Source organism: Rana temporaria, chromosome 7 (genome assembly GCF_905171775.1).
Source record: "Rana temporaria chromosome 7, aRanTem1.1, whole genome shotgun sequence".
NCBI lineage: Eukaryota > Metazoa > Chordata > Amphibia > Anura > Ranidae > Rana > Rana temporaria.
This window is the reverse complement of record NC_053495.1, coordinates 85,904,159-85,917,786: the sequence shown is the minus strand read 5'-3', so window position 1 is coordinate 85,917,786 and position 13,628 is coordinate 85,904,159. Positions and strand designations below refer to the sequence as shown.

Sequence of the window (13,628 nt, the reverse complement as noted above, 5' to 3'; positions counted from 1 at the left end):
TGGGGTCCCCCCCAAGATGCAGACCAAGCCCTTATCCCAGGCACGCAGTCTGGCCGGACAGGAATGGAAGCGGGGACGAGCGAGCGCCCCCCCCTCCTGAGCCGTACCAGACCGCATGCCCTCAACATGGGGGAGTGTGTGCTGTGGGGGAGGGGGGCACTGCCCTCCCACCCCAAAGCACTCTTGTCCCCATGTTGATAGGGACAAGAGCCTCTTCCCGACAACCCTGGCCGTGGTTGTCTGGGTATGCGGGCGGGGGGCTTATCATAATCTGAGAGGCCCCTTTAATAAGGTGGCCCCCAGATTCCGGCCCCCCACCCTATGTGAAGGAGTATGGGGTACATTGTACCCCTACCCATTCACCTGGGGGAAAAAATGTAAATAAATAAAACACAACACACATTAAAAAAATAATTTATTAGTCTGCCGGGGGTCTTCTGCCGGGGCCCCCCACCACCACCCCATTAGGCCCCGGGCTTCGCCGTCTTCTGCCGGAGCCCCCTTCACCATGAGGCTCCTGCCTATGGGGGAGGGCTCCGTCGCTTTCTGCGGGGGGGTTCACCTACCCCCCGTCTTCAGCGCCGTCTTTCACCGGGACCCCCTTCACCAGTGAGGCTCCTTGCCTTTGGGGGAGGGTCCCGGGCTTCATCGGTTTCTGCGGGGAGGGTGCCCCGTCTTTCACCGGGACCCCCTTCACCAGTGAGGCTCCTTGCCTTTGGGGGAGGGTCCCGGGCTTCGTCGGTTTCTGCGGGGGTCTTCAGCGCCGTCTTTCACCGGGACCCCCTTCACCAGTGAGGCTCCTTGCCTTTGGGGGAGGGTCCCGGGCTTCGTCGGTTTCTGCGGGGGGGGTGCCCCGTCTTTCACCGGGACCCCCTTCACCAGTGAGGCTCCTTGCCTTTGGGGGAGGGTCCCGGGCTTCGTCGGTTTCTGCGGGGGTCTTCAGCGCCATCTTTCACTGGGACCCCCTTCACCAGTGAGGCTCCTTGCCTTTGGGGGAGGGTCCCGGGCTTCGTCGGTTTCTGCGGGGGTCTTCAGCGCCGTCTTTCACCGGGACCCCCTTCACCAGTGAGGCTCCTTGCCTTTGGGGGAGGGTCCCGGGCTTCGTCGGTTTCTGCGGGGGGGTGCAGCGCCGTCTTTCACCGGGACCCCCCTTCACCAGTGAGGCTCCTTGCCTTTGGGGGAGGGTCCCGGGCTTCTACGGTGTTTTCCGCCGGGGGGGCGACACCCGCGGGCTTCTGCGATGCCTTCCGCTTCTGCCTGTCTCCTCCGCGGAGCACAGGGCTTTCTCCGCCGGAGGGTGCCACCCTCCGGGCTTCTGCGGTGCCTTCCGCTTCTGCCTGGCTCCTCCGGGAGCACAGGGCTTGTCTGCGCTGTCGTCTCCCTTCTCTTCCATTCGATGTTGACACGACGAGGTTCCGCGCTGGAATGCCGTCTGAGCAGCGGGCATCGACTTATATAGGGCAATGCCACCATGTGACCTCAACCCATGTGACATCACATTCCCATCATGCCCAGGGAATGTGATGTCACATGGGTTGAGGTCACATGGTGGCATTGCCCTATATAAGTCCATGCCCGCCGCTGACACGGCATGTCAGCGCGGAACCTCGTCGTGTCAACATCCAATGGAAGAGAAGGGAGAGGACAGCGCAGACAAGCCCTGTGCTCCCGGAGGAGACAGGCAGAAGAAGGAAGAGAGAAGAAAGAAGACGGAAGAAAGCCCTGGCTTCCGCGGGGGAGCCAGGCAGAAGAGGGAGCAGAGAAAAGACCGGGGAGTTGGCGCACCCCCGGCAGAAGACCAGGAAGACCGGAACCCTGGCGGAAGGCACCGGAAAGACCGGGGGATAGGCGCCATCCCCCGGCAGAAGTCGCCGAAGTCTGGATGGCCCCCCCCCTAATGTAAAAGAGCTTAAATGGGGTGGGGGCACCCGGCGGAAGGCTCCGGAGAGGACCGAGGGATGGCGCCCTCCCCCGGCAAAATTCACCGAAGCCCAGGGTCCCGGCAGAAGATCGGGAGAGAAGAAACCCCCCCTTGTGAAAGAAGAAAGGGGGGGCTCCGGAGCTGATTAATAAAATATTTTATTCTGTGTGGTGTTTTATTTAACTTTACATTTCCCCCAGGTGAATGGGTAGAGGTACGATGTACCCCATACTCATTCACATAGGGTGGGGGCCGGCATCTGGGGGCCACCTTATTAAAGGGGGCTCGCAGATTCCGATTAACCCCCGCCCGCATACCCCGACAACCAATGGCAAGGGTTGTCGGGAAGAGGCTCTTGTCCCTATCGACATGGGGACAAGAGTGCTGTGGGGTGGGGGGGCAGTGCCCCCCTCCCCTACAGCACACACTCCCCCATGTTGAGGGCATGCGGTCTGGTACGGCTCAGTAGGGGGGGGGCGCTCGCTCGTCCCCACCCCCATTCCTGTCCGGGCCAGACTGCGTGCTTGAGATGAGGGCTTGGTTTGGATCTGGGGGGGGGAACCCCACGCCGAATCGGCGCGGGTTTAACCCCTCACGTTCCGGACCAAGCCTAAGAGCCTAATGTAGCCCTGGAGGGGGACCCGCGCCGATTTCAAGTTTGAAATTTGGCGCGGAGTTCCCCTTCATGGCTGAAAACAGCTCGGAGATTCCCGTGCGCCGCGTCACGCAGTGCATTCACGGGTACGCCGCTTGGTATTTACCAAGATTCTCACGGCGTACTGAGAAGGCGCACGGGAATCCCTGACTTTTCTCTCTACGCATGCCCAGTATGCAAATGAACCTCCCGAGGTTCAGGCGCACTGTGCAAGCGTACGGGGATCTGTTTTCAAAAAACACTTTCAATTCGGCCCGCCAAACACATTCAAACACGTCACTTCACTTCCCCTGCATCCCCCCACCTCCCCCCCTAATAAACTCCCGCCCAAACCCCCGCAATTTACATTTCAATGTGCCGTGCGCCAGGTCTGTACTGGTGCACAATGCACCCTCTCCTGGGCGCACGGAGCACATTAGTAACTAGGGAAATACACTGCACTAGCAGCGTATTTCTTTAGTAAATGACCAAACGGCTGCTACTCCTGCTTTTACTCCATGAGTCATGGAGTAAAGGCTTGGTAAATCAGCCCCACAGAGTATGTGCCTTGCTGCAGAACAGCCTATTAATTTGAGAATGAACTGCCTGCCATCCCTCAATAGCACCAAAGTGCATGGGCCTTTTTTTAATTACATTTTTTAATGTCGCTGCATCAAAATGCATGGTGCTTTTGTTAGCATGCATTTTTATTTTTGTGTTTTTTTTTTATTTACACACATTGGGCCAGATTCTGAAAGGACTTACGACGGCGCAGCGCCATGTACGCCGGCGTAAGTCCTAATCCGACCCGTCGTATCTATGCGCCTGATTCTTAGAATCAGCAACGCATAGATATCCATTAGATATAAGTCTCTTACGCCGTCGGATCGTAACTGCATTTTTCCGTTGACCGCTAGGGGCGTGTAAGCTGATTTACGCGTCGAAATATGTAAATCAGCTAGATATGCAAATTCACGAACGTACGCCTGACCGACGCAGTAAAGTTACGACGTTTACGTTAGGCTTTTCCTGGCGTATAGTTGCCCCTGCTATATGAGGCATAAGTGCGGCGTACCAATGTTAAGTATGGCCGTCGTTCCCGCGGCGAAATTTTAAAAAGTTACGTCGTTTGCGTAAGTCGTCCGTGAATGGGGCTGGACGTCATTTACGTTCACGTCAAAACCAATGACGTCCTTGCGGCGTACTTTGGAGCAATGCACACTGGGAAATTCCACGAACGGCGCATGTGCCGTTCGGGAAAAACGTCAATCACATCGGGTCACAGTAGATTTACATAAAACACGCCCCCCTGATCCAAATTTGAATTAGGCAGGCTTACGCCGGCCGATTTACGCTACGCCGCCGCAACTTATGGAGCAAGTGCTTTGAGAATACAGCACTTGCCCGTCTAAGTTGCGGAGGCGTAACGTAAATCAGATACGTTACGCCTGCACAAAATTGCGCGGATGTACGAGAATCTGGCCCATTATATATATATATATAAATAAAATGTGTGTAAATAAAAAATAAATAACAAAAATAAAAATGCATGCTAACAAAAGCACCATGCATTTTGATGCAGCGGCATTAAAAAATAAAATAAAAAAAAGGCCCATGCACTTTGGTGCTATTGAGGGGTGGCAGGCAGTTCATTCTCAAATTAATAGGCTGTTCTGCAGTGAGGCACATACTCTGATGCATCGCATAGATGTGAAGCTGAACCTTTAAAACACAGTCAGGAGGCCGAGGGGCACCAAAAAACCCAAATTTTCAAAAAATCATTTGCCATTGGGACAGAAAGTGAGGTGCAATCTTCTGAACAGATGCGCACAGACAGCAAAACAAATGTTACAGGGGGGATAACCCCTCTCTATGTTTTCCAAAAAGCTAGATTTTTTGGCTGGAGCTACACTTTAAAAAAGTGCCAGTTCAAAATTACAAACAGATTATACTTAACAACAAACCTACAGTCCCTGTCTTGTTTGCACCGCCTGTATACTGCTGTTTAAAGTATATAGGGCCAAAGGGGCTGGTAATGACCTGGGGGAGGGGGGCGGGGAAACGCATGCTATTTTTCTCAATGATTTTCATCCATATTGCAGACATTACATTAAAGCTGCAAGCAGTTTTAAATTACTTTTTTCTTATAGTAACACCCAGCAGGTACGATATTTAACCACTTGCCGCCCGCCAATGACATATTGACGTCGGCAAAGTGGTTGTAGAATCCTGACCGGACGTCATATGACGTCCTCAGGATTCTCAGCCGCTGCGCGCCCCCGGGGGCGCGCATCGCGGCGATCGTTGTTGCGGGGTGTAAGTCTGACACCCCGCAACACCGATCTCGGTAAAGAGTCTCTCACGGAGACTCTTTACCACGTGATCAGCCGTGTCCAACCACGGCTGATCACGATGTAAACAGGAAGAGCCGTCGATGGCTCTTCCTCACTCGCGTCTGACAGACGCGAGTAGAGGAGAGCCGATCGGCGGCTCTCCTGACAGGGGGGGTTCGCGCTGTTTGTTTATCAGCGCAGCCCCCCCTCGGATCACCACATGGACCACCAGGGATGCCCACCAGGGAAGGGCAAAACAAAAAAAAAAGTAAAAAAAAAAAAAAAAAAAGTCTAAAAAAAAAAAATGGGGGAAAAAAAAGATGCCAATCAGTGCCCACAAATGGGCACTGACTGGCAACAAGTAAATCAGTGCCGCCCCACAGTGTCCATCAGTGCCGCCCCACAGTGTCCATCAGTGCCACCCCACAGTGCCCATCAGCGCCACCCCACAGTGCCCATCAGTGCCACCCCACAGTGCCCATCAGTGCCACCCCACAGTGCCCATCTGTGCCACCCCACAGTGCCCATCTGTGCCGCCTATGAGTGCCCAGTGCCGCCCATGAGTGCCCATCAGTGCCGCCCATGAGTGCCCATCAGTGCCGCCCATGAGTGCCCAGTGCCGCCCATGAGTGCCCATCAGTGCCGCCTATGTGTGCCCATGAGTGCCGCCTATGTGTGCCCATCAGTGCCGCATGCCAGCGCCGCCAATCAGTGCCACCTCATCTGTGCCCGTCAGTACTACCTTGTCGATGTCCATCAGTGCCATCTCATCTGTGCCCATCAGTGCCACCATATCAGTGCCCGTAATTGAAAGAGAAAACTTACTTATTTACAAAAAAATTACAGAAAAAAATAAAAACGTAATTTTTTTCAAAATTTTCGGTCTTTTTTTAGTTGTTGCGCAAAAAAAAAAAATCGCAGAGGTGATCAAATACCACCAAAAGAAAGCTCTATTTGTGGGTAAAAAAGGACGCCAATTTTGTTTGGGTACAGTGTAGCATGACCGCGCAATTGCCATTCAAAGTGCGACAGTGCTGAAAGCTGAAAATTGGCTTGGGCGGGAAGGTGTATACGTGCCCTGTATGGAAGTGGTTAAAGGATTTTTTTCTTTTTTTTTTTACTTTAAGCATCATTAAAATCACTGCTCCAGAAAAAACAACAGTTTTTAAAACTTTTTTTTACATTGATACATGTTCCCTGGGGCAAGACCCGGGTTCTGAAACCCGTTTTACGAAAATAAATTGCATATTAGCCTTTAAAATGAGCACTTTTGAATTCGAACGTTCCAGTCCTATAGACTTCAATGGGGTCCTAAAAGTTTGCGTGAACGTTCGGTCTGTTCGAAGTTCTGGTGCAAACCAAACGGGGGGGGGGGGGGGGGGCGGTGTTCGGCTCATCCCTAGCGCTGGCATGGCATCAGGAAAGTTCTGACAGCAGCTTCTTTGGAGCGCATTAGGAGCGGTGAACTCACTGCTCCTAATGCGCTCCTGCCCATTGAAATCAATGGGCAGCGGCCGCCGTACCGCCGGTAAAACGCAGCTGTAGCGGCGCTTTGTGGGCCGTTTTAACCCATTTTCAGCCGCTAGCGGGGGGTAAAACTACCCCGCTAGCGGCCGAAAAGCGCCACAAATCCGACGGTAAAGCACTGGTAAAAATAGCCGCGTTTTACCGACAACGCTCAGGGCGGGTCGGTGTGAAAAGGCTCTTATGTCCCTGAGAAAGCAGCACATATACAATATTTTTTAGTGCATAAAAATAAATGTTTATACTTTGTAGCGGATGCTCATTGCTTGGTTTAGACTGTAACGCTCTAATAGTTAAAGCATGTCCTTAAAATAATGGGTCAGTTGTCATATTTGTTCTCCAGTGGCTCAGCTGTAAACTACAGTATTTTATATCACCAGCTATCATGCTTCTTGGCAACTAATTCAGCTAGCAAGTCCCCTTTATCTGATAGGTGGCCATTACTCTCTTTACTTCTTTATTAAAACTACTCTCAGGTGGCATTAGTGTGTTCTTATATGATTCTGTTGTAGGAAAAGACTGTTTAGCTTCATTGTATGTATCACGTTTAAAAAAAAAAAAATGTGGTTGCAGACTTCTGCATGTTATGAACAATTACCAGCTGAGCCTTTCAGTGAAGTCCACCTAATGGAGCTTGCTAGGATGGGATGTCAATGATGCTGCACCGTTACTAAATGGACTGCAGAGTTGACACTCTCATATTGGCTGTGCCTGATTGCACTAAATGATGCAGGGGACATGGTTATCAACATCATCACTGCTGATTCACATGCCTGTAACCTGTCAATCAGCACCTGGCCACACCAAGTCCTGTCCAATCTTTTTACCCAATAAAGGGCACGTCTTTTTTAGACTTACTGGAGTGCGGCTGTCCATATACGTTTCTTCCTTTGCATGGCCACACCAAGTCCTGTCCACTGTTTCTGGATTGATGACCCTGCTCCTGTTGCTGAATGCTGAAACCTTCCCACTGTGCACTGCAGCATCGGGAAGGGGATGGGGGGTCATTTGAGACACAAATTAAGTCTTAGTTAAGGTAAAGAAGTTTTTTTTTTTTACTTTATGAGGTTTGTACATTCCATAATAACTGGATATGGAACGTGTTTAGTCATAGAGGAGCCTTTAGCTGTACTATAATATGTATTTCAATGTATCTGTTAGAGCATGAGTCTCCAGTCTGCTGTCTGTGGGACAAATCCAGCCTACTGCAAAATATTTTCTGGCCTTCAGCTAGAATCAGTGCCCGCTTACACTGGTCTTCAGGTTGGCCTATGGTCTCAACATACCCCCCACATTGGACCTCTCCCCCTTCAGTCTCCAGCCCAGCTTTTCCAGGAGACACTCCAATGGAGACTCAGGCATAAGGGAGAGACTGATGGGGACCCTGACGTAAAGGGGGAGTCAGATGTAAAGGAAGACTCTGAAGTAAGGGCAGACTTTTATGGGGACTGTAAGGGAGGACACTGATAGGGACTCTGATGTAAGGGGGGACTCTACAATTAATAGTTCATTATAAAACTGTTTTTATATATGTGTAAAAAAAAATGATATGGCCCTCGTGCTGAAAAGTTTGAAGATCCATGTGTTAGACAGATGATGGAATAAAATGTTATTGTTTAACTTGCTGACAAAGCTTTAATTACCTATAGCTTCCCATACACCCAGAATCAGGGGAGGCCCGTTATCTATCCACAACTGCCGCGGCAGCCCCTAATCATGTGTCGTCTATTTTGGGTCACCGGGCATATGAATTGCAGCTACCAGGGTTATTTTTTTTAAAGACTGATTAGAGCCATAGGCTCTAATAGGCTTTAAGAGAGGGTGAACTTGTGACATAGAGCATTGCATCTAAATCTCACCTAGGGGTGTTGCAACAGCAAATGAAAATTTGCTGTTGCAAAATTGATCCTCTTCCCTGCCAATCGGGAAGCAGGTATGAAACCTGTTTCCCGATTGGCCAAAATGTCTGGAGAGAGAGAGAAGAGACACTTTGGAAGCTGCTCGAGGTCCAGGAGAGGACACTGGAGCAGCTTTTCCCGCCCGCATCCAAGGTAAGGATAGCGGCCTTGCAAGACCTGCAACTGACACAGGACAGGGATTACACGTTCTTCTCTGCGAAATACAAGATGTATACTAGAACCCATTATGTCTTAATATCCCAGCATATAGTACCATCTCTTGTAGAAGCCTCTATTGGATCTTTTACACTTTTAAACTGGGAGAGGCAGATACGAAGGAAGCATTGGAAGCTAAATGAGACACTATTAAAAGATAGTGAGTATGAGAGAAAATTGAGGGAAGAATTGGAATCATTCTTTGCAATTAATGATACAGGGGAAAAAAACTCCCTTTTGTTTGTGGGAAGCCCATAAGTGTGTCATGAGAGGTAACTTCATCTCTATGGGGGGCACATAGAAAACGGAAATTAAATGAACAGATAGATGCAATGCTTAAAACGTATTGGAGAACTGGAAACGGTACATAAAAAATCTCAGGCACAATTAGTTGAACAAGAATTAGACGACATACGGCAAAAGTTGAACTTGTTACTAATCGACAAATCGAAGGCCAAATTAACCAGGGGGAGGCGAACTTTCTATGAATTCGGTCATAAACCAGGCAGAATGTTAGCAAATGCCCTAAGAGAAGCCAATACACATAATCATATTGTTCAAATAAAAACGCAAATAGATGAATGGTTAATGTTCCCCAGAAAACAGCACAAAGTTTCAAGGAGTACTATGAGAGATTATATCAATTAGAAGAGAAACTTACCCCAGAAAATGCCCAAACGAAATTAGAAACAGCTAGGGAATATATTAGAGAAACAGATATGCCAAAATTACCAGATGAAATAACCAGGAAATTGGACGAACCAATTACAGTAGAGGAGTTCATGGGAGCAAAAAAATCATAAAAAATAAGTAAAACACCGGGTCAGGATGGGAATACCCTGACATATTATAGAATGTTTGCTGAGAAATTGGCTCTGAGGTTTATAGCAGCATATAACTCATTGTGGGAGGGGAAGAAAATATAGAAGGAGACATTGTTAGCTCATATAACAGTCATCCCAAAAGAAGGGAAAGATCCGTCACAATGCGTGAGCTACCGTCCTATATCACTGCTGAATGTCGACCTGAAAGTATTTACTAAGATTCTTGCCACAAGATTAATAGACCAGATTCCAGATTTAATACACCCAGATCAAGTGTGATTTACCCCTGGTAGGGAGGGAAGGGAAAATACACAACGAGTGGTGAGCACGATCTATCTAGCACAAAAACAGAGGAAGCCATTGATATTAGTATTGGCTGACGCTGAAAAAGCCTTCGATAGATTAGATTGGATGTTTATAAAAGGGACACTACAGCATATAGGACTGGGAGAAGGAATGATGAGCTGGTTCTCTAATCTATACTCAAGACCAAGCGTGAGGGTTAAAATAGATGACAAGATCTCGGAGCCATTTCTTATCCGAAATGGGACAAGACAAGGTTGCCCATTGTCGCCCATTATTTTTATTTTGACAATAGAACCCTTCTTATGGAAGACATGGGCAAATCAGAATATGAAGGGGATAGCAATAAGGGGGGGTAAGAACAGAAAGTGGCGGCATATGCCGAAGATTTTTTTTTTTTACAACATCCCCGGTTATAGCATTGCCCTCCCTACTGGCAAAACTAAGAGAATATGGAAGATTGTCCAATGTTAAGGTTAATTATGGGAAATCAGGGGCAATGGGAGTAGAAATAAAATCCTCATTATTACATCATATAACGACGCAATTTGATTTTAGATGGACAGACTCCCACATAAGCTACCTAGGGACTAAAATATTGAGGAACTTAAACAAATTATTTGAACTTAACTATGTAGCATTGATCAGATGAATAAAATTAGATCTACTGAGATGGGACACAGAAATCTTTACCTGGTTTGGGCGGACAAGCATAATAAAGATGAACATACTACCAAGACTTCTATATTTAATACAGACCCTATCAATTAAGATTCCTGCAAGTTTTTTTTAGGGATTTGAGGTCAAGGTTCCTTAAATTTATGTGGGTGGGGAAACCGGCGAGAATACGAAGGACGATCTTGACATTGCCCAAAGGGGAAGGAGAGATTGGACGCCAGGACCCAGTAAAGTACCAGGAAGCATCTCATTTAGTTACAATAGTGGAATGGTGTGGGTGCAATAAGAAACTGTGGATAAAAATGAAACAAGCAACAGTGGATATACCTCTGGAAGGATTAGTTTGGATTCCAGATGTTGAAATGTCAGTAGAAATAAAGAAACATCCGATGATAGGTGCTACTATACGAACAATTAAAACGATTGAAAAAAATAGAAAAATATGTCTAGATACCCAAGCCCGATGACTCCGATCTTGGGTAATACAGCATTTCAGCCAGGTCTAATAGATCAAAGATTTAATGCTTTAAGACAAAGGGGTATTAGTAGGATTGTTCATTTTTCGAAAGACAGACGATTAATGACAAAAAGAGAGATTGAATGTGAAGTAGCTCCAGAATTAGACTTTTTCAGGATGTTGCAATTAGATGCGAACAAAGGCAAAGATATATACAGAAATTAGAACACTGTCAAAATTTGAGGAGATATGCCTGAAGGGGAAGACTCTGAGACATTCACTCTCATATTTCTATGCAATATTAATTAACTCAGAAACACCACAAGAACTTACATTCCTCCAGGCATGGGAGAAAGACCTGGGGGTGACATTCTCCCAAGAACAAGACAGGATTTTGATATTTACCCATAAGGCCTCAGTAGCAAGCAGATACCAAGAGGGAGGATATAAAATCTTAACTAGATGGTACAGAACACCAACAGTATTACATCGAATATACCCCTAAACATCAGATGCCTGCTCGAGCTGCCATATAGCAGATTGTACGTTATTACATAGTGCGCAAAAATCAAGGAGTTTTGGAGACCGATATTAGATATAAAAAAAAAATAACAGGAATGTCCTTAGAAGACAGACCATCAGCTATTTTATTACTTGACATTCCTATATCAGAGGAAAAATATAAAAACTCATTGCTATGACATCTTTTGGTCGCTGCAAGGGCATGTATCCCTGTCTTGTGGAAAAAAGAGAGTCCCCCAACTAGAGCACACTGGTTCACAAGAATAACAGAGATTCAACAAATGGAAAATCTTACGATGGTAGTGAAAGATCAAGATGAGAGGCACCGGACAATATGGGCACCATATCTGAAATATAGGGAAGATCTAGAGGGGGAGAGGTGAGGGATGATGGGCTCTGGGGGGGAGAGGGGACGCTGGAGAGAGAGGAGGGGGGAGGATTCTCTTTTATTCTCCCCCCCCCTTTTTTTTTGGTAAGGGAGGGTATTAGTGGGAAGGAAGATGGAGAAAAAGAGAATTCACATTGTAGTAAAGGAAGTACCAAGGAGATAAGAAATTATAAGATTGTAATAACTTCGTTTTTTTGGTTGATGGAATTCGAAGACATAAAATGTGAAGACCTGTAATGTGAAGTTTGTGAAAAAAATAAAAAAATTCATAACAATAAAAAAAATGATAGCGGCCACTGCTCAGAATGTAAAAAGTCATACTTTTTTTTTCAGGAATATTTTCTTGGCATAAAACAACAGAATAATTGCACTTTGCAAACTCAAATACAGGACCTACCTTTTCCCACTTCCTTTCCTGGTTCAGTAAAATAACGACCAATTTTGGATGCATCTGGTATCCATCTTCGCTAAATGAGAGGTTTCGACCCTCAAATGTTACATTCATCAAGTACCTGAAAGAAAAAAAAAAGTTAAAGAAAATATTTAACAAATTCTGAAACTATTCAATTCAAATAAATGGTTATGCAAGTTTTGTCTGAATTTAAGTCATTTTGTCCAAGATACTTTATTTGCACCTAGTTTTTTTATTTATTTGTATTATTTATTTATTTATGTTGCCTTGATATACAGCCTGTGACTGTCTAGCAGCTTGTAATAACCCCTTCAGCACCAGAAGATCACAAATTGGGGTATGGAGGGGACAGAGGAATGGACATGTCAATGAACAGAGCAACCAACAACATAAAGGATCAGAGATCATATCAATTAGAAGAGAAACTTACCCCAGAAAATGCCCATTCAATGTAAGCACCTCCCCTTGTGCTAATTTAACAAAAAATGTAACTAAACTTGATCAGGAGCAGCTATCTATCTCTACTCCCTGTCAGTCCACTCCCCCCACATATAGAAACTCCTCCCTAGGTAACACTTAACCCCTTGATTGCCCCGTAGTGTTAACCCCTTCCCTGCCAGTGACATTTATACAATAATCAGTGTCTATTTATAGCACTGATCACTGCATAAATGTCAATGGTCCCAAAAAAGTGTCAATAGTGTCCGATCTGTCCGCCGCAATGTCACAGTCCCGCTAAAAATATCAGATCACCGCCATTGCTAGTAAAAAAAAAAAATAATAATAATATTTCCATAAATATATCCCCTATTTTGTAGACGCTATAACTTTTGCGCAAACCAATCAATATATGCTTATTGCGATTTTACCAAAAATATGTAGAAGAATACATATTGGTCTAAAGTGATGAAGAAATTAAACATTTTAAATTTTTAGGGGGATATTTATTTTAGCAAAAAGTTAAAAATAGTGTTTTTTTTTTTTTAACCATAATTTTTTTTTTTATTATTGAAAAGTATAGAGCAATGAGTGATATACATTACAAAGGGTAGTATGCAATATCAGGCAAGTCATGTTATACATCACAAAGCATTCTAATTAGTAAAAGGTTATCCAATACAGTGTTGTAATTGTATCGTTAATTTGCTTACATATTTACTTAGGGTGTCCTCTTATCAGTAGCCATAAACCCCAACTTGGGGTGGAGCCAGTCACCCCATATGGGTACAAACTGTGAGCAGGCTCCTGTTTCATCCTAAGAGAGGGCACCACACCTAGGGTAGTACTGAAGACCCTAGGGACGATATAAATCGCAATACATCACATTCTATGAATTATGATTAGAAATGAGCGATAACCGAAAAACTAACACATTGGAAGGACATCCTCGTGGTAGATCGCAGTAAATATAAGAACACAATGCAATGGAGATCGAGCCAAAAGATGGGAATTCCGTAGTAGTTCTGCACTTCAACCAACATTGGCCCTACCTAATAACTAATAACATGGGTTCCTATC

At 46.1% G+C, this 13,628-nt stretch overlaps 1 protein-coding gene across 1 annotated transcript in view; it reads right to left on the bottom strand.

Moving 5' to 3' along the window:
- GRIN2B (glutamate ionotropic receptor NMDA type subunit 2B) overlaps positions 1 to 13,628 on the bottom strand; it is a 1,689,627-nt gene that overhangs the window by 561,446 nt on the left and 1,114,553 nt on the right. The window contains exon 5 of the mRNA XM_040359615.1: positions 12,096 to 12,210. Within this exon, the coding sequence (XP_040215549.1) occupies positions 12,096 to 12,210 (115 nt within the window). The remainder of the gene's footprint in view (positions 1 to 12,095; positions 12,211 to 13,628) is intronic.